This window comes from Centropristis striata, chromosome 21, assembly GCF_030273125.1.
Source record: "Centropristis striata isolate RG_2023a ecotype Rhode Island chromosome 21, C.striata_1.0, whole genome shotgun sequence".
NCBI classification, from domain to species: Eukaryota; Metazoa; Chordata; class Actinopteri; order Perciformes; family Serranidae; genus Centropristis; species Centropristis striata.
The window spans coordinates 14,328,007-14,350,314 of record NC_081537.1 but is presented as its reverse complement, the minus strand read 5'-3'; the positions used below and the strand labels follow the sequence as shown (position 1 = coordinate 14,350,314).

Genomic DNA, 22,308 nt, shown 5'->3' with positions numbered 1-22,308 from the left:
CTACATGACTTCATCTTCCAGCCAGTCTGGTTGTCGATCAGTCGCTCAGCTGGTAACTGTCCATCCACCTTCTCTGCAATGATGTTACGTATGACATAAATGTAAGCCGATCCTGACATTAATTTCCACTGGCTTTGGTCCAGGGGACAGGCTGTCTCTGTCAAGATCAAGGAGACACACTCACACACGCATACAACACACACACACACACACACACACAAATGTGAATTTATGTATTAGTTTCCCTGTTACTTACTTTTATAGTAATCGTGTTAAAAACGAAACTTAATTTTTTTGTCAGAAAAAACGGGAAAAAAACATTCCCACACAAACACACACAGAAGCGCATGCACACACACACACACACACACACACACATACAGCACATATCTTTAACATGACACCGTGTTCTGTTCTAATGGGTGTTGCAGGAAACAGAATAGAGCCAGACACGCGCACACATAGCAGCTTAGAAGTCTTGGCAGGACTAGGATTTCATAGACACACACACACACACACACACACACACACACACAGCACGAGAGACTCCCTGTCTAACTTTTCTGTCTCTCTAACCTACTACCGAAGTTGCCCAGACATTGCACTTGAGCATTACCTTGCAAGACTTTGACCCATAGCCACATTGTTTCTAAAAAGTTATCTGATTACGATCTGCCATTCAACTCACACGCACAGAAACCACCTGTGTGATGATTCGATACTTAGTGGTACCAGAAAGCAGATTCTGTCTTTAGAGATGATAATGTCCCTGTTACAGAGACATAGACTACAGAGCAGTTTCAATTTTTAAAAGTCAATTCACTGTCTGAGTGCAGTGCTGTAACCTTGAAAAAAAATCAAACAAAAGAGTGCCTTTAAAAAAAATCTTCAACTGACTTCAAATGATAAGGCATAGTTTTTCAAAAGAGATTGTAAGGTGAAAGTAATTATCAGATGTCATCAAAGACCTTTCATTATCCTGAAGATCCTTGAAGCTCTCAGTTTCAAAGAGTTTCAAAATTGGATAGTGCTTGTGTAGTTATTGCTTTCTTACCATTTATGGTGTTGTTCCTCTCTTCAGTCGTTCAACATGGCAACCTGCTCTTATTCTCTTATGCGTTAGTGAAAAAGCTTTACTCAATCTAAGTTGTGTCATTCAGATGAAAATACTTCTTTCCCTTTTTCTTTTTACACTTTATTAGATTTTCAAGAAACAATCAAGACAAAATTAAATAAAAAAATAGAGAATAAAATGCCAAAAATGTTAATCCTGCAGTTAGTAATGACCAACTCCATCCCAGCATACAGTCAACATAAAGTGAAATATGCAAGGCTTCTATCCAGGTCCTAGCAGAGGAGCATATAAATCATCTCCAAATTCACTCTGCTGACCCAGTATACTTTCCTAGTCAGTATGTATAAGATTAAGCACAACATCCTCTTTAAAATAGTTCTTGTATCCCCAAAAGGTAATTTTCTGTCAGCAGAAAAATCTCCTCCATGAACAAGCTTTTAAAAGACTCCGTCTGCATCTTTTTCTGGCTTCTGAAATGGAAACGCCCACTCAGCCTTAGTAAATAGCAGTGACGTTGACAAACTAACCAAAACAGGTACAATTCAATGTGTTAGAAGTGTTCTGCGACAGTGGTTAATCATGTGTGGAAGTGACTTGGATCATTTTTTTTATGTGTTTGTCGACATCAAACTAGGCTTTAATTTATTAATTATAATAATAAATCGTACACCAGAAACTTGGTGAAAAATCTTCAAAGTAAACAGGAATTAAAATTCAAGGCTTGACTTTGCAACTTCCAAGATAATTGTGATAGGTTTAAAAACATAAACAAGCAGGAGTGTTTTTTCTCCCCTTATCCCAGATTGATAATGAGTGCAACCAGATCTGTCTCCAGCCCTCACACTGTGGAGATCAGTCTGGCTATGCAAGACTAGGTCTGATAAGACAAACAATTTGTGGATGACACCTCGGGTTCCAGAAATCAATTATAATAGAATATCAACAAAACAATAAATCTAAAACATGGGACGTAAAATTTCATTTTTTGTCGGTGGAGTCTGGTGGCTTTGAAGAAAGCCTAGATAGCAGCTTCAGTTCCCTGATGAAAAAGGCTGTTTAACTGTAAAGTTAAGGGGGGAAAGTATTATTATATTTTTAATTAGGAGTAAACTTAAACTGATATAAACTGAAAAAAAACTATTTTTTTTTTCTTGGAAATTATACCTCACAGAACACAGGATTTGTTGACCCACCAATGTCTTAACCTGTTACCTGGTTTCCACAGCAGTACATTACTCAGCTTCCTTGCCAGTACTCTGTCTTAAAAAACGACAACAAATGAGCGTACTGGTGGCAATAATGTGAATGTTTTGATTTTAAAATATAAGGAACAGGACTGGAAAGATACAGAATGATGTGAAAAATGGACCTGCCCTTTATTGTAGCAGAACATAAAACCCCTCAAACTTTACAGCAAAATAAGTGTAAATAGTAAATGTACTAGCTTATATAACACCTTATTTCTACCTTAAAAGACAAAGCGCTTGTGTCTTTCTATACAGGATGTTCCTTTTACCCAATGAATAAAGAAATCCATTATGGGTTTTCAATAACACTGTATTGTACTATTTTTTATACAGAATCTAGGCATGAATTTGTCACATGGATTTGAAATAGACATGGTGTTGAGAAACACAGTGTGCCACCACTATCTGTTGCTGAAAATCAAAGGGGTTTTTTTTTATCCTTTGTGGTGAGGGTCACCTTTATGTTACCTTTTATAGAAAAGCTTTTTTGTGTGTGTCTCCATACATTTCCTCTCTACTTATTTCTTTTTGCTATCATCCTCTTCATGAAATAAAAATGCACCTGTCTTGCAAAGGACAAAAGGAGATTGAAGCCTACTTTTTTCTGTATGGCAATTTCATATCACAGGTAAAAGTTCAGATGGAAGTTTTAGGCTTATGACGGTAATCATTTATAGGAGCAGTTTTTACATTTCACAAGTGCAAGAAATTATTTTTACATTTTATCATATTTTAGAATTATGGATGAGGATTGGGGCCAGGAAGGAGAAAAAGTAATTGGAGGAGGATTTTTTTTCCCATTATGCAGTTCAAGAAAAACGTTGAAATAACAAGAATAAAGTCGAAATGGTGAGAATAAAGTTGAGATGTCGATAATAAAGTGGAAATACGATTTTGAGAAAAAAGTCGAAATGACGAGAATAAAGTCAACTTCTTCTTTTCTGTTGGAAAGATATTCACAGATTCGTGTTAATAAGTCATCAGAGGAACATTGTTTTCTGTCCGAACAGTTAACAGTTAATAAAACAGTTAATAACCACAATATTTAAGGGTGTAGTAGTACTAAAATCCCCCTACACATCAATAAGCTATGATTGGTAGTAGGCTACTATAACTATTGTTTTGGGGGAAATCTGGGGAAATTTTTGTGATTTCTTAGAATTATATATTGTATTATATTATATATTATATACATATTTTCTCAACATTGTATTTCAACCTTTTTTTCTCCTACCTGGCCCTAATCCTCTTCCGTATAGAATGAAACATGTTGCAATGGCTTCATTTGTCATTCTATGTGTCTGTGCACCAGATATTTACCAGGACTTGAAAAATGGCATTACTGAAGTATGGGTCTCATGATTATGAGTCTGTTTTCCTATAATTATGGCACAATAAGTCACAACTATGAGATACGAAGGTCGTGATTATGAGATAACACCCTTTATTTTGTTTTTCTTGGTGAATTAAGTGTTTTCCCTATTCCTTTCACATCCTGTCCTTATAAGGTGTTGATTTTAGATTGATTATGGTGGTCACAAAACTGGGGCTGGAAGTACAACTTAACAAACCCGTGGCTGTGGCCCAAATGCTTTCAAGGATTACCAGGATAATCGTCTGGCCAACCTTGGTGTATTCTTAGAGTTTTAATGTGAGTGGTGAGAGGTGGAATGTTTTTCTAGACCTTCACTACACACCACATCCACTGTAGTGACCTCAAGATATTTTGCTGGTTCTTCTGATGTATGCGAATGACTTATGTCTTTCTGTAGCACAGCAGTCATTTGTTTTTAGTCGCAGGTCAGGAGAAACGTTTTGGAGATGATAAATGATGTTCTGCAGGTTGAGTTGGCACATGTCTGGGACACTGTAGCAGGCTGTTGTTGTGAGGGTAAACCATTGACACCTATAAAGACAAATACTGGTGTTGGAACATATGTTAAATGGGTAAGACAACGGTAAGGTCAAGGTTGTTAGTGTGTGTGTTCTTTAAACACAAGGGAAGAGATATTAAGGAATAGAGAGGACATAAATCACTGCTGTGATTGACAGTAAGTAGAAGCAGTTGTTTTTGTTTCGTGGAGCTTGTCTTTGTGAAATTTTTGAAATTGAATCCCTGTCAAGTCCATGTCGGCTCAAATGCTGCTAATGTTTGAGGCTTTGAGAAGTTTTCACAATATATGCACAATATGTTTTTGGTGTGTTGGTTTAAACTGCTCTGACTTCAATATAGATATATATTGTAAGAGTAAATACTAGTCTGAGTTAGGGATGGAAATAATTAATCGATGATCAATTAATGGTCATTAAGAATTTGGTTGATCATGTGGAATTTTTAATCGATCTGCGTATCAGTACTCGCTGAACTGAACCACGGCCGATGGATCAGTTCTGCGGCCGTACGTGAATAAGCCAATGAGCTGAGAATTAAGTTGGATAAAGCTACAGTTTGCAAACTGAAAGTTGCAATAACAATTATAAAACACACAGAAATACAAGAATATTAATTTGAGCAAAACTATATCAAACCTTGCTAGCATGAATTACTAGGTTTAATTTTATCCAAAACTTATTGAAACACAAAACACACTTAAATGTGCAAGATTACTGTGAAAATTAAACTCTTGCCTCTTCAGGGGCTAAAACAAAAATCATTGAAGTTCTTTACAGTATTACCTCACTTGACTTAGTTTTACTATTTTTTTTTTTTTTTTTTAAAGATTATTTTTTTGGCATTTTACATGCTTTATTGAAAGCGAGAGACAGATAGAAAGGGGGTGACAGAGGGGAGGACATGCGGTAAAGGGAGCTCAGGCCGGATTCGAACCCGGCTCCACCGAAGCGAGGACTGTAGCCTCTATACATGGGGCGCCTGTGTAACCCACTACGCTACGGACCACCCCGACTTAGTTTTACTATTGACAGGAAGTCTGTTTTTGTCCTTTCAAAATAAAAGCGTCCATTATCAAAACAGGCTTTTGCATAGTACTGTATATATATCTTTTATTCTGCCCATGAATGCATGCAGTGATTAATCGATTAATTGATCGTTAAGGTTATAGATGCTTATGTTGGCAGGTTCCCTCCAAATCCCCATCCCTCGTCTTAAGTCTTAAGAAGAAAAGATCTAGAAATTGCTGACAGGATAGGTCGATGAGTCGATTGACGTAAACTATTTTGATAGTCAAATAGTTGTTTCAGTCATTTTTAAAGCAGCCATTCAGTAAAAATGCTCAAAGGATTTCTTGCCATTCAAAGACTTATTTTTGACATTACATTGACCAAAAATGATTAATTGAAAAATGGGCAGAAGAAGAAAAAGTGATGCCAGTAACAAGACCAAAGAAAACAATTACAGCGTGATAAATTAAACCAAAATAATTAACACAAAAAACCGCTGTGGTAGCACAGCTGACATATAATAACATAGTAATCCTATAGTTTTACGACTATTTGTCAATCTTCAAATAGTGGATGTCTCATTTTGGCATTAAATATCCATGCTTTCATCTCCTGTTACTGCCAAAGTATACACACTTATAGTTATTTAAGTACAAAGAGAAACTCAACTGAAGACCACTGGGATTTATTCATGTGAACTGTAAATGGGAGTGGTTAAAGTGCTTTTCTTGACCTTGATTCCTTTATAGCACAATTTACTGTAAAGCTAAAAAGGAAGCAGGCAGCTCAGCAATAGGCTGCCATCCTTCAGCTCCGTATTGGTGTTTCTCTTTTCCTCCTTTCTTTTTCTCTCTTCCTCTCAGTCGTCATTGTACATTGTGTTGCCCGCCAGCATTGACAGCAGATGTGGTGGGGAATCAAACTGGAGGGAAGTCTCAAGGATTTCAAGAGCACATATTGTTTATGTGGCCGTAATGGCTAAAAATACTCTTCTGAATGTTGTTAGATTGGATCGTTTTTTTGCCACTTGTGAATCATCAAAACTTTCTGGCATATACTAAACAAATATATAGCATGTTTCTGTATTAGCTCTGGTGAAATCAAAGATATTAATATTTTGACCAGTAAATAATGTTATGAATGTTTTCAAATGAAGGCATGTTACACTCCTTTTAACACACTGCTGATATACTGTAGCTCATTTTTTTGTGACATCTTATCATCATAATAAAATGATACAGTAGCGAGCATGAAAGTGAACCTCACTGCAGAAAATGTAATGTCCCACGTACAGCAGTGTACCTTATTTTCAATATTGCTCAATCTGTTAATAATGTTTTAGATTTATTGTTTAGTTGATAGAAATGAAAAAAATTCTGGAGCCCAAAGTGCCGTCCACAAGTTGTTTGTCTTATCAGACTTAGTCATGCATAGTCAGACTGATCTCCACAGTGTAGAAAGAAAAAAACACTCCTGCTTGTTTATGTTTCTTTAATCCTATCACAATTGTCTTGGACGTTTCAAAGCCAAGCCTTGAATTATAATTTCTGTTTATTTTGAAGATTTTCCACTAAGTTTCTGGTGCAAGATTTGTTATTATAATTAAAAAGTTAAATAAATGTTGAGGTAAAGTCTAGTTTGATGTCACCTAACACACAAAAAACAATTATCCAAGTCACTTCCACTCCTATTAAACACTGTTGCAGAACACTCTTCTACAGTCTAACATTTCCACCACCTGTTTTGGTTAGTTTGTTTATGTTATCGTGTGACGTGATTTTTTTTTAAAAGCTTGTTCATGGAGGAGATTTTTCTGCTGACAGAAAATTACCTTTTGGGGATACAAGAACTATGTTAAAGAGGATGTTGTGCTTAATCTTATACATACTGACTAGGAAAGTATACTGGGTCAGCAGAGTGAATTTGGAGATGATTTATATGCTCCTCTGCTAGGACCTGGATAGAAGCCTTGCATATTTCACTTTATGTTGACTGTATGCTGGGATGGAGTTTCACCAGGTTTCTGGTGCACGATTTGTTATTATAATAAATTAATTAAATTAGTTTTAAGTTTAAGTCTCGTTTGATGTCGCCTAACACATAGAAAAGAAAATCCAAGTCAATTTGACACACGATTTAACACTGATATCAGATTGGTACTTGCTACCAACAGCCGAAGTATTGGTATCGATATTGAAAATGTCAGGTTGATGCATCTGAGTTGAAAGCCCCTTCAATTAATTAATTGTTGCAGCACTTACTAAATGAATGAGTAAAATTATCATGTAAAAAATGTACTTTTTGCATTCTGGTAAACTTGTTTTCCAAATATACAGAACATTTTCCATTCATTGATTCTGTCTATGATAAGACAAGATGAGAGGGAAAGATGGGTGATAATGATTTGGTTTGGATCTATTCTTGGATCTATTGGATCTATTGTTATCCCTTATGGCTTCTACAGTCTCTCCATGTAAGTTTGTGGACTATGACAGTGTGTGTTCATGCAGTGGGATGGTCTGGCTGGTCTAACTCTAGCACACGGTTGTGAACTATCTACGGTGTCAGTGAAGAGTAGGCGGGAGAGAGAGAGGGAGCGAAGGAGAGAGAGAGGGAGGGAAGGAGAGAGGAAGAAAGAGAGAGAGAGAGAGAGAGAGAGAGAGAGAGAGAGAGAGGGGTAAAAGTTAATGTAACCAAGAGAGAGAGGAAAGGCTGTTTGCTGATAAGTAAAGAGAGAGAAGCCAGGTGTGTGAAAAATGAGCACTAGATAAAGATACAGCATAAGTATGAGTGAGTGAAAGTCATAAATGGAGTAAGGGAGAGATAGAGAGAGCAGGCAGCAAGAGAGAGAGAGAGAGAGGGATAGGGAGAGAGAGAGGGAGAGAGAGAGGGAGGGAGAGAGAGAGAGAGAGAGAGAGAGAGCGAGCAGCTGCAGGAGAGAAGGGACTGACAAGTGTACCACGGTCGCCTCGGCACTGAACTGTCAGTGTGGACGCAGAGTGGCCAGCTGTATCTAGCAACCATGAAGCACTCTAACAGAATGGACTACAAGCTGATCAGTGAGTAGAGGAAATGTGAGTCACAGTTTAGCTGCCGGTGTCTTCACACAGCTTAGAGAAATCGTAACATTGATGGAGTAGTGCACATATGAAATAAGTCTTACACGTATGTGTAGATGCATTTTTATTTTATTTTTAAATGCTGTCTTTCTCTGTTTTTTAATTGAAATTACTGCATGTTGTTTAGTGTGGTCAGCACCTGTTTGTTACTCATGTGAGATCAAATCAAAGGGGACTTGATTCATTTAAAAGGAGTAATTGAACCATTTGTTTTCATGCTAATCAGGGATTCTGATTATTATAGCAATTAATTTGCTCAGCTGGGGGTTTCAGAAATACTACACATTTAGTGATTAAAATCAGATTTGTTTTTTATCTTGACTGTATATCTAAGGTGTCAGATTATGTCTATTGCTGATAGATTATATTTTCCTGCTTAATTCCTAACAAGTTTCGCTGTCAGTCTTTTTAAAAACTGCAGAATGCTGCTTTGTGGAATATGTAGTTGGTGTACTTTACCTTTCTTTTGCTGTCTAATTGGTGCCAAATGCTGGCTCACAGTTTCAATGTGCATCTTAACTGTCTTGGCAGGACTTGAGGTCTTTTTCTGTTTGAATTCCACCTTAATTCTGTGTTTTATTACTGTATCAGATGTCACTGTTTCCTTTCAATCCATTTCCTTCAGTGGGAAAGGTTTATATGGCACAGACTGTGACTCAGGTTTTGCTAAGTAAATGTCGACTGGTCCAGCATGCTCTTTTATCAATTGTAGGTAAAAACACATTTTCCACCAACTTAATCATCAATAAGTGTGATCAGCTGTATCCAGTATAAACTGTAGGAGGCAGTAACAGGGCAGTAAACTGTTACATTTATTTTCTCCGCCAAGAATATCCTTTGTCTGGGTTTTGTTGGGTTTGTCTGTTTGGATTACAAAAAACTATGGTCCTGATTTTCACAGGACTTGGTGAAAGTATGGATCAAGGAAGAACCCATTACATTTTGGGGCGGATTGGAATCACAGGGCAGATACTCTTAATCGTTTTCACTTTTGTTAGCATTTGGAGATAAAGCATTTGTCCTACATTCATGTAGTGTTGGAATAATTGGAAAAATGAGTTCCTGACTGGGATAACTCACATGAATGCACTATCAAATCGGCACAACAACTTGGAAAGTCTTCGAAAATGTTGGTACACATTTCATGAATCACCTTTCCTTTGCCTTTCATCGTCTCACAAATAATGGAAGCGGCAATCAACGTGTTGTTTAAACGCTCCAAGCAATTAAATACAACACCTTATTGTTTCCTCATTATAACTTAAAGCTCATAAAAACACAATTCAGTTTCAAACTTTTCTAATTGGCACCATCTGAATCCATCATTGGCCTTTGGTGGAGGTATGTGCCCTCTGAGTGCCCATCACGTTTAAATATGTGATGGATGGTGCAGCAGTTTGGAAAACGTGTGTGAGGGAAGTGCTGTGCGCTGTGCCCCCTACATACCACAGAGTGACAGTCAAGAATTTCAGGGTCTCTGGGCAACTTCACATTGAATTGACCCTTAGAACGAATGTCACATGTGGCTATGGATATGTTTTGTCTCTGAGGATACAGTAATACACCTTACAGTTACAAACACAACCACCGACATAACCCATGTGTTCCATCTGATTTGTATCAAGTCACTGTGAAGTTACACAGAGACACTGAGCACATTTGGTTTGTCGTTGCAGATAAAATGGGCCTCACTCACAACATTTTGGACTACATGCTTTCTTAAAAAATATACAAATTTACCTTCAGTTGACTCAATTATGTGACTTATTCAGTGTTGTAATTTGACATTTGGATCCCTGACAAGGAGCCTTTTGTTTCATTTGTTGAAACTAATCAACCTCAACATCATGGTTTTTGTCCTAGTCCTCCCCACTGATAAATAAAGGTCAAAAGAACCTAAACGTTTTATTCGTGTCTTCACGTATGTCTGCGTGTGCACATCTAATCCAAGAGGGGAAACTCCCGTCATAACTGTGTTGTCATCAGGCAGACGGATCAATGTTTATTGCCTCTGCTGCTGCTGTGTGTCTGTGTATTTGGCTGCGTTTCTGTGTTATGAGCCCTAACACAGTTTGTTTTTGTATGTTTATGTTTGCTGCTGTGTGTGTTAGTTTGTTCGCTACTACATGTTGATTCTTATGTGAACAACTGTGTTCACCCTTCTTGTTCATGTGTATGTCAGTAAGGACAAGGTAGTACCAGATATTGCTGCACTATTTACTGGAGGTTACTTATGCCATATATTTAAGTCAGGAACTATTGTTTTGCTGTTGTCCAAAGGGGCCTGATGCTGCAGTTGACTGGATATTTCGATCATATAATAATCTATTCTATTTAAATATACAGATCTTTTAAAGGGATGTCTAGTTCCTGAACAATATTCAACAGACGAAGAAACAAATCAGTATATGCTGAGTTCCAGGGTTGCACATATGGTGATGCAACACCCAGTAGATTAGGTTACAGATGTTGTACATATTGTGCTGCAGGACAGTTTAATCTCCCACCTAAAGATGGAAATGTAAATAAGATTGTTGATGTTTTCAATAGAATTTATTTTGCATGTACAATTTGTATTTATAGGTTCAAAAAGCTAATTTGTTTGTAGTCTTTCGCCTCCAAGCTTGTTTGTGCTGCACCTGTTTGAGTGCCCTACATACTCCAGTGGGGAAGTTGTCATCAGCTCCAAACGTGGTTATGAGAACAGTGTGTATGTGTGAACTTGGCCGGCAAAGAAAGCAGGTTTATGTTCCATGTTCCACTCCCTTGGTGTCTGTACATCACTTATAATTCGCTCAAGTGACCTCAAAGCAGTGTTCAGAGAGTTTATCTTTATTCTTTTATATTGATTTCTCAGTCATACGGTATTGGCCATGCAACAGTTATTGGTTGACTTGGAGTATTTCAAAAAACACGGATACTGGGTCTCATTGAGTGTGACTCATTTTGCTGTGAATTGATGTTTGGTAAGCACTGATTTTCTTATACATGCTACAGAGATTATATTGGAAGTCTGATGATTGATGGCCACGTTTGAGTAGACTTTGGTTGCATGCTAGTTAACAGTTTGTGTAGAGCAAAAGAGGGAGGAATGCATCTCTGATCTCATCGGTCTTGGCTATTGTTTGGTGACATTTTGGCTCTTTATTGGCTTTTTTAAAGAAATTTGCAGCATTCATATGCAGATATTATAGGTGGGAATCAGCAGAGGCCCCACTATACGATTTTATCCCGATACTTGCGATACAATATATTGCGATTCACTGTTTAACTGCATTTTGTGTCCACAAAATTAAATTTAGTCAAGAGTTGTTTCGTCAAATAAGAGAAAATTGTCAGTCTTTCATCTCACTTCAGTCTTTTATTTCTCCACAAACGGTGAAAATACTAGTGGGCCGTAGAACGCTAAATATCAATAAAATGCTCTATCGATTTTTAGCGAGATCAGGCAATCTGGACCTAAACTCAGATATCCATTTCTGAGATTGTTAATCAGACTATAAACAATGTTTTGCTCTCCAAAGAGGAAGTCTTGGCCAAGACATCAGTTAATCTGATATTTAGATATCCTGATATTTATATTCTGACATTTTCCGACAAAACAACACACACATAGCTGCAATTGATTTGAATTTGTAAATCTTGTACATCTATTATTTCATTTTTTGTTAGAACAGTCCACATGCAGCACACTACCCCGGTCATTATTTCCTGGAAACATTCCCTAATCCTAACCCAAACTACTAATTTCCTAACCTGATGCTAACCCTAAACTTTATGCTAACCTTAAATCAAGTCATCAATCTAAAATATTTTGATGGTTATAAAAGCTTGCCTTTTGTCCCCACAAGGAAGGCAAGTCCCCACAATGTGACACATTTATGTGCTGACAAGATACGTAATACACACACACACACACACACACACACACACACACACACGTCATGACAATGGTTAAAAAGGATGTTCAGCCAAATACTCCATCTGCCACCACATTTAAAAAAAGGATCCATTACACACATGTAAGCACACCCACCGGGTATTTGTATTCATCATGCATTACAGATGAGTAAACCCATGCATAAATCTCATAGGGAGATCATGGTCAATTAGTCCAGGTTCATGTTCTGTCAGTCCCACAGCAGGAGTGCTGCATGCTCAATATTACTCATCAGTGTTTCCCAAACTAGTGTTTTTATTTATATCTGTAACAGGTCAGTGGCCCTTTTTCTCAGTGGTCCACAATATATTATATTAGATCAACTTACCATGATCAGCATAATCTGAAATCTTGTTCCATCCAATCATCAGTGTTTGTAAAATCAGTACTGACAACAGAACACTGAGATAAATACAGTTTTTTAAAAATGTATTCTATAGGACGCATTGCTTCAACACAGTGTTTTTGGAGAATTTTTCACACTTAGGAATCTATGTAAGCACCACCGTTGTTTTCTTTATTGTTAATATTTCACAATTAGGGTTTTTCTGTTTTTTGTATCAATGGACATTTGCTTTGAATGAATTTGTCAGAATCTCTCAAGACCTTTTCGTGTATACTGCCTTGTGTGACGGCTTCATCTTCCGGTTTGTTTCCCAGTTTAAAGCATGAATAAATGCATGATTGTGGCCTCTGTGTGGTCATGAAATTCATAACACAAATTTGAGGGTGTCTCCATTTCCACTTCAAAAGGTTATCATGCGAAAACAGATCTGAGGCTAGAGATCAGGAGATATTTTTCATATTCTTTAGAGAGAGAATTTAAAATGTTCTTGGCATTTTTTTTTCAAATAAGATTTTAAAAAAGTCATGGTTTATTCTATTCCACTGTTTTTTAATAGCTTGTTATCATTTTAAGTGTATTTTGTGGAAAGAGAAGGAGCAAAGACTAAAGGTTATTTTATAGCATTTTTGTTCATCTGTGCTATAAAAATCTGCATCCTGACTACATCGTGTGATATGTGCCACATTTTATTCATTCTTTGTTTGTTTTACAAGTTGCAGCTGATCTCTACCTTCTGTGAAATCGCTGCATGTGATAATATTCTCCAGTATGCAATTTTATTTACAGGCCGTATATTCTTTGTAGTCTCAGGAAGTCGGCTCTCTGAAACACATTTCACTTCATTCAGTAGTCAAATAGTTTATATTCTCTGTTTCATTTAATGCAAATATTTCTGTGAAAAATGTGTTCCAGGTCTGGACTCTAAATGAACCATCATTCATAAGATGTAGTCCGTCTCTGTGTAGGACATTTAAAGGATTTAGTGGATTACGCTGTCTCTCTAACTGTGATAGATAGCTTGCACCTGCTGCACCATGTAAACTACAAAATTTCCACTTATTCTACTTATCCCTTCCTTCCTTTCTATCCTATCTCTGTCCCCTTCTCCCATCTCTTTTCTGCTCTCTTTAATCTAACTCTGTTTCTCTACCTTTCTGGCTTGTTTGAAGCGACTTTATTTTATTTTTATTAACAACATTTCTCCTGCTTACTTGACGTTTACTGAATACATTTCTTTTAATCTTTCTCTATGTGCTCCTTCCTTTCTCTTTTCTCTTTGTTGTGAAATTACTTTCTCTCTCTCTCTCTCTCTCTCGCATGCACACACACACGCACACACACACACACGCACGCACACACACTCACACACACACACACACACACACAAACTCATGGACAGTTCATTATAGAAGCCGTGCAGTCAGATCCACAAATCAAACTGTGTAAATAGGCAAGTTTTGCTGCCTGCAGAGCAGACAGTCAGTCAGTGTTGTTGCCATGGTTACCTGTTGCACATCTTTAGGGTTACCAAGGACAGCCTTTAAGTGTGTGTGAGCATAATGTGTATGCATACACTATTTTGTATGTGTGTGGTTGCAGGAGAGGAATAGGTAGTTTTTTGCATGTATGACGATGAGCATACAGAATCTGTCTAATTCCTTGTGTTCAATCTACTTGTAATGTGCTATACACATTGTAGAACTCATTTGTGCTGTAATGGCTGGCAGTGTTGAGGTGCATGTCATGGCTCGGGTTTGACTCATCAGCAACATTCAGTAGTGGGAAACCTCACCCCGATAGTTCCGGCCTCAAAAGAAGAAAAACAGAAATGTCCCACTATCGGAAATAGGCTTTGCACATTTCTGCGCTGAAAATGCAGGGAGTCCCTAAAACGATTTCTCGGAAAAGCTTGTGCGCTGGAAACAGCCTGTTAGTTTATGTGGCATTCATCCCGACAATGTACAGTATGTCTACCTGGCAGCTGAAGCTCCGGTGCAGAAACTGTCCATTAGTCCTTTTGTTAGCAGAGATGTGGACGGGTTTGCATATGTGTGTATGTAAACAGACAGACTAATGGACCTGACTGAAATCCAAACACAGGAACTGGCAGGTGATCAATGCTGTTTACTTCTACTGGGTGAAGTGTGCTGGCTTCTCTTGGCTGGTTTGAGGTAGAGAGTATGTGGTATGCAGGGACTGATGGATCAGAAGACTTGAGGCATTCAGCTTAATCCTGAAAAAGAGATGCACATTTCATTGGGGCTTAAAACTTTTATGGTGAAGGGGAAACACCAGAGTAGATAATGTCTCACTTTTAATCCCTTTTTTCTTTGATTTCTCCTCTCCCTCTTTCTTTTATGAGCAACACCCTCTGCTTTCCTTGTGTACTTGATACTAGTGAAGGCAACTCATTCTCCCTTCTCTCTGTCCATTAACCCTTCTCTTCCTCCCTCTCACTCTCATTGTATGAATAGCCTGTTTTTTTTCACTGTTACTAAAGACACCAGATAGGTTATGACACAGCATCTAAAAAGAGTCTCTCTTGTTCTCTTTCTCTCTCTTGCTGCTCTTTATCCGTCCATGCAGAGCGTCAGCTGGCCAACAGTATGACCAGCAGCAGCTCTCTTCCTCCCAGTGTCAGCGGGATCAGTAAGGAGCTGGCAGATGTGCGCCACCTTGTTCAGTTCCCCGAAGAGATCGCCTGCATCCTCACCGAGCAAGAGCAGCAGCTTTACCAACGGGTGAGAGGACACACAAATATCTATGACGTCTTGTTTTGTCAGTCAAACCCAAAGCTATGCAGTGTAATATGTATAAAATAGAAAAAAGCAGGAAATCTAAATATGAGTGGCTGAAAAAAGCATTTTCTGCTGCTTTTGCATAAAAAAAAAACCTTTTCTTTGATCAACAAATCAGCTAAATGACTTATAGCTGCAGCTCTAAAAAGCTTTTATGCTTGGAATAATAATAATAATAATAATAATAATACTTCCCTGTTGCTTCCTGCAGGTCTTCCCCTTGGACTACCTCTGTTTCCTCACTCGAGACCTGGGCAGTCCCGAGTGTCAAACCAAACGCCACCCAAACCTCAAGGCCTCACTGTCAGTGCCCGCCATGCCTACCCAGAATGCTCAGCGAAGTAATGCTGTGGAGGACCTGGTGGCACGGTTCAATGAGGTAAAACGTCTGGTTAAATAAAACGTGTGTGTTTAGGATTTTCATGATTTGTTCTAAAGATTAATTAGATTGCAGATACATTTTCCGGAAACCGACTAATCGTTTCAGCTCTTCTTTAAACCTTACATCTGCATGTTTTACCGTATCTTCAGTGTGACCTTTTAAAGGGTTTTAAAGGCTGTGATCCAGCATAGAAAGCTTACACAGTCATCTTATTTCTCACAAGCTCAGTTTTTATGACAGGGTTTAAGTTTGGATGAGATCACTTGAGAATCAGTGATGCCAATCAGCAAACTATGTGGAATAATTTAATGGTGCAACTCTGGAATGTCCTATTGAGAGAGCACTCCTTAAATATAGGGAAAAAAGTTATAGAAAACAGTGTCTGCGTGCCATTTAGTGACCTCCCCTTAATGACATCATCAGAGACAGTGAAAATGCATGTACTGCGATTTGACATGTATGTGAAAGGCTGAAAAGCAAAACAGAGCAGTAATTGTGTTTTCCTTTAGCTGGATTTGCGTTGTGGCATTTGCCGTGCGAGTCATACCAACTTATCAGCTCATGACTGATAAGTTGCACAAGTTGCACACACACACACACACACACACACACACACGCTCTCATAGTGGTGTAAGTTGGCTGAGTTACTCTTCCGGGCCTTGTGTCTTTTATGCTGAGTGACTTCGAGAATAAACAATCACAACATTGAACTGCTGAGGCAGAGAAAGCGAGAGAAGGCGAGATTGATTGGAAGTGATGAAGTCATCTTTAAGTTGCATGCCTCTCGCATCAGCTGGTTTTCATTTAAGTCAGCGAGAGGAGAGACACACACAAAAAAATCTAATGTGTACTGTAGCCATATATGGGCACAATGGAACAAGAGTCAAATGACAACAGTGATGCTCTCTGTGAAGACACAGATGAAGCTGGCTTCTTCCACTTCCTGAAGAAGATACTTTTGCATTATTCTGTCTCAGTTTTGACTTTGTACCATAGTTTGTATTAGCTTTCCTCACTGACTGTGGTGTTATGTCATATATTTATGTAAGAAATGTGTTGAAGGATCTTACAATTCGGGATATCGATTTTGAAGACGTTTTAGTATCAATTCTTTTTTGAGTATTGATACTTTTGACAACCCTACTCTATAACTGAAACAGTAAGTATAATAATTGGTTCAACAAAATCTGTTTCTGAAATGGGGGGGAAATAAATTGTCTTCTATTTCAGACAACTGAAAATCTTAGTTGAACTAAACAAGACATTTAAGATGTCAGCGTTTTTGCCTTTTACTGATATGATTTTAGACCAAACAGTTAATTGAATAATTGAGAAAATAATGGGTAGATGAGTTGGTAATGGAAATGAGTTAGTTGCAGTTCTAGTAGTGTTACAATTCAATATTTTGCCATACATTGGGATACTGTAAGCAATATTACGATCTGCATTTTGATATATAACAGTCCCAGTACTAACAACCAACATCATAGCACTACTTTTTGTCTGCTACAGATCTTTGCATGTGAAAGAGATTTTAAAATCAACACTGTGTTTTTAAGAATCAATACAGTTAAACAAAACACAATATTCTGAAGTATATTGATATTTTCTTGTAGGAATAATAGGAAACAGTTTTTTTAAGGTAACTTTTTAAAGTTACATTTCCGAGTATGGCTGTTTTTTAAATCAGTTTTGTTCGAAAAAAACAAAACAAATTCTCCACAAGGGACTGGTCTAGATTCACAGTTTGGGAGATATTACATTTTTTTCAGGGTCTGATTTCTTTCCTCACACTTGACAGACAACATTTTGTAAAAATTAAATCACATTTCTCCAAAAGTATCTAATGGTTTCGATCCTTTTCATTTTTAAGCCATTTATGGGAGTGAAAGATTATGCAGTAAAAAAGAAAAGCACGGCAAGAGAATAATCAGAGACCGGGACGGGAGAAATGTTTGGTCTGTCCTGAGTGTTTAGCCTTGACAGGACGCGTATGTGTTCATGCGATGACTTTGTCATAGTTCTCTGTCAACCTTGGTTATGTAATTCATGTATCAAGGGGAAACTGACCCCCATAGTTCAACTAATAACACACACACAGATGGAGACAGACAGACGGACGGACAGATGGACTCATACACAAACATCAAAGAGGGGATCAGTTTGTACCTAGCTCTGGTTCTGTGCGCGTGTGTTTGAAATCTTGTCAAGCTGCTATTGATAACACACACTCTAAGGGAGGCTGATGTTTGAGGAAACATTTTGCATGGCTTAAGTTTGTTTTAATGCACTCCTGTCTATTCTTGTCTATTCTTGTTTGCTCTTTTCTGCTGTTCTGTGCCATTACACACTCTCGCTCACTTGCTACATATCGCGTCTCTTCATATCCTGTCAATTATCCCTCATACACAGCTCTGAGTACACACATTTGCTATCTGGAATATCAGAAGGGATGCCAACTATGTAAAATGCCTTGATCTGAGGCGGTATAAAAATCCACTTTGCACACGGTCAGAAGGGTTTAGATGGTGACTGTAATTTAACCCTGACGCTGACATGGTTTCACTTTATGTCATAGCGCTAGGAGTGACTGATAACAGGTTTTCATGCAAGGCACACACCACCCGGCAGGCACAAAGTAAGGCAGAGGGGTAACCGATAAGAGAGTGCAGGGCATCAGGGTTGTTTGTCAGTAAGCCAGTAGATTCTAGCACATCTGAAGCATAACGATAAATCCTTACCGGCTCTGGGAGAGATTTACTGTACGTGATGCTCAGAAAAAAATGGGAAATTTGAACATCTACAATTCCATGAAAAAGAACTTTCTTTCTTTTTTTTGCTGCTCCATTATGATTAAAATGATAATCATTAATATTTTTTTGTCCGTATTGAGACGGTGGAAACATTATGCATTCATTAAAGTAAAAAAAAAAAGTTTTTTTTAACCAGTGGATTTTCTTGAACTTTAAATCAAATTCAACTGTAAAATCCAAAAATAAATGCAAAAAATGAAACCCACAAATAAAACAAATAATATATGATATATGCATATTTATACATTTAAATCAATAATATATAAATAAATTAGATGCTACAATCTACAATTCCATGACAAATTGTATTCTAAAAAGATCATAATTGTCACAATTATTATCAATATTAATATCACGATTTATTAAACATGATTACTTACTGATCCTGGAAACATTGTATTTATTGAACTTAAAAAAAAAAATAGAAAAAGGGAAAAAAAAGAACATTTTTTTCAGTTGATGATTTCTTGAAATCAACTGAAAAACATAAAAAAACCCATAAAAAACAAGATAAGTAAATTAAATAAATTACCCATACAAACACACTTATACATACCTATAAAATGTATAGTGCACCTGGGATTTCATATGATTTGAATGGAAAGTGGTGCAACTTTAACTTAAGTTTTCATCTTTTCATATTCCTCAGTTTGAGTAAATGGAAATGTTACATTAGTGAGAAGAGTTAAGAGTAGACAGTTAACCGAGATGGATTACATTTTTACAGTAACCCTCCCGTCCCCTCATGCCTCAACTTCTATCACACAGGAATGCATAAACTAATGTGCTTTCACTCATATTGAATAGGGAGAAAATAGGAGACTTAACCATAACACTGTTCAATTTGAACGTGAATTATGAATTATGACAAGCAGCTTTCAAGCAGCTCTAACAAATAAAGTGTAGCATTTTTATCAAAGACTGTAGATTACATGTTTATGAAACCAGTTATGTGTGTGTAGGAGCTCATATCTAGGATGACTGTATATACTTTCAGTTGTATAGTTCAGTTGTATATACATGTGTGCCTGAGGTTGATATGTGAGCATCCATGTTGTCATACCTAGTGTATGTTAATGTGTCTGCATTCTGTACATGGGTAGGGGGGTTTGGTTGCATGGGATCAATATGGTTTCTGTTCTTGTTGTGAATGAATCCACCTTGAGGTCAGAGGTGACACAGGACAAAAAAACACATTTTACCTGTGTTTCATCACAGCCTCAAACTCTACATGTGAAACTGAGTACTTTGTTACTTGTTTTTCTGTGTGTGTGTGTGTGTGTGTGTGTGTGTGTGTGTGTGTGTGTGTGTGTGTGTGTGTGTGTGTGTGTGTGTGTGTGTGTGTGTGTGTGTGTGTGTGTGTGTGTGTGTGTGTGTGTGTGTGTGTGTGTGTGTGTGTGTGTGTGTGTGTGTGTGTGTGTGTGTGTGTGTGTGGCTTAATTTAGTCCCTGTGAAGTCAGAGTGTGGTGGGCTTTACAGATCCTTACATAACCCAGTAATAGATCTCTGGGCCAGGGGGATGTTTTTACCGCCTGCAAGGGGGTTAGGGAGTTTCAGTGTGTGTGTGTGTGTGTGTGCTTTCATTTGTGTGCGTGAAAACATTCATGAGGCTTTAAAGCACACAGACACTAAAGAGCAAAAAGCAGCCAGATTGCAATCCGATCTTTTCCTGTATTGTGTGTGTGTGTGTGTGTGTGTGTGTCAGTCAGAGAATGTGAAAGGAAGCTGACCCTGATATATATCTGGTCCTTCAATCGTGTCTTTTGCGCGTGCTAGAGGGCAAGCGGGCCACAGAGAGAGTGCAGCTGATACATATCTGATCTCATTCTTTTGAGCGTGTGTGTGTCAGTGTGTTGCAGTGTGTGGCCAGCTGCCATGGCCCTGCGCATACATTACCACTTTAGACATACTTTAAAAGAGATAACATGAGCACAAGTAAGACCACACACAATAAAGAGTCTCCGTGACCACCTTGTAATATACACTAACATATGTACATGGATAAGTCATTCTTGGCACATGAAGTTTGTATAGGTTGTCCAATCTGAAATGTCGACTATGTTTATACATCCTATTGAATACACCACATAGACAAGATACCTACTAGGAAACTTTTGTTTTTCATCAATATTTACACCTTATTTTATTCATGTTTTACACAAGGGCGCAACATTTTATTGGTATTATTATTTCAGCAAGAAAGAGAGAGAGAGAACTCATGTTTTTACAAAAAAATATGTTTAATTTGAAATAAACTGTTGTGTCTCAGAAAAAGGATATTTTTGGCTTTTTAACGTTTTGTTTTTCATTGATCGTTGTGGCTGTGCTAATGCGGATAGCATACTTGCAAGGGTGTGAGTTTCTCAAATTTTGGAACTTCACCTAAGACCCTTAATGCAGAATATTTAGCATCCAGCATTCAGTATACAGAAAATGATTCATTTTTTTTGTGGCATTATGTAAAATGGCTAAAAAATCTGCACATGGATGAATGTGAATGAATGGTTGTTATGATCAGGACTGAAGTTGGTTAAAATATTAAACTCAAAATAATCTTAATATATACTTGTTGGCATAAGTGGACATTATTGCCTTCTAAGGACTTAGGAGCATATTTTTCCAAGTGAGGCACCATGGTTTAAATTGGTATAAATTGAATTCTGAAAAACAGTAGTTGGTGACATGCCTATTCTCTACTGAGTTTGTGGGTGATAAAACTGCCATTCAAGAGTATAACTGTTGGTTAATCATCTTTAATTTTATAGTAACTAGTAGTAATGATGTATATAAAACTCTCGATCTGCAGGTGAGTTCGTGGGTGACGTGGCTGATCCTGACAGCAGGTTCCATGGAGGAGAAGAGAGAAGTTTTCTCCTACCTGGTCCATGTCGCTAAATGCTGTTGGAACATGGGAAACTACAACGGCGTCATGGAGTTCCTGGCTGGACTGAGGTGCACACACACAAAAAAATTACCTACTCACACTCATACAACATATCACATTTCACCAACTAACATCTGCCTAGTCCTCCAGGTCCCGCAAGGTGCTAAAGATGTGGCAGTTTATGGACCAATCGGACATCGAGACCATGAGGAGCCTAAAGGACGCCATGGCTCAGCACGAGTCATCTTCTGAGTACAAGAAGGTTGTGACCAGAGCTCTCAATATCCCTGGATGCAAGGTGGGCTTATGTTTATTTAGATTTGGGACTTTTGGCAATGTAATGGCCTAATTTGTCATGTGTCACTACCATAGTTTACATTATTTCTTACTTAGCCATAATGGGATGTGTTTTTCTCTGCCCTGTTCCTTCACCACAGGTGGTGCCATTCTGTGGGGTTTTTCTGAAGGAGCTGAGTGATGCGTTGGACGGGACAGCAAGCATCATCAGCCTCAAACCACCTCCAGATAATGCAGAGGACTCGATAGAGGTACAGCAAATACTCAAAAGCATTCCACTGACTCAAGCAGGAAGAATCAAACATCCATGTTAGTATAATTTATCCTGTTTCGCCTATCCTCCTCTCTATAGTTTGTGTCCGACTACAGCGGCCAGCACAACTTCATGTCGCGGTCAGGTCCAGATGGACTACACGTCCCAGAGAAAGAAGCTACTGTCAGCAACATCCTCCAGATTATCAGGTACTCTACATCCTTGAAAATGTGTTTTTAGAAAATACAGACAG

The 22,308-nt window shown here is 37.9% G+C and overlaps 1 protein-coding gene across 1 annotated transcript in view; it reads left to right on the top strand.

Moving 5' to 3' along the window:
* Positions 1-22,308, top strand: part of plce1 (phospholipase C, epsilon 1) — a 90,170-nt gene that overhangs the window by 36,805 nt on the left and 31,057 nt on the right. The window contains exons 9-14 of the mRNA XM_059324482.1: positions 15,215-15,369; positions 15,638-15,805; positions 21,428-21,573; positions 21,656-21,803; positions 21,943-22,053; positions 22,155-22,264. Coding sequence (XP_059180465.1) covers positions 15,215-15,369; positions 15,638-15,805; positions 21,428-21,573; positions 21,656-21,803; positions 21,943-22,053; positions 22,155-22,264 — 838 coding nt within the window. The remainder of the gene's footprint in view (positions 1-15,214; positions 15,370-15,637; positions 15,806-21,427; positions 21,574-21,655; positions 21,804-21,942; positions 22,054-22,154; positions 22,265-22,308) is intronic.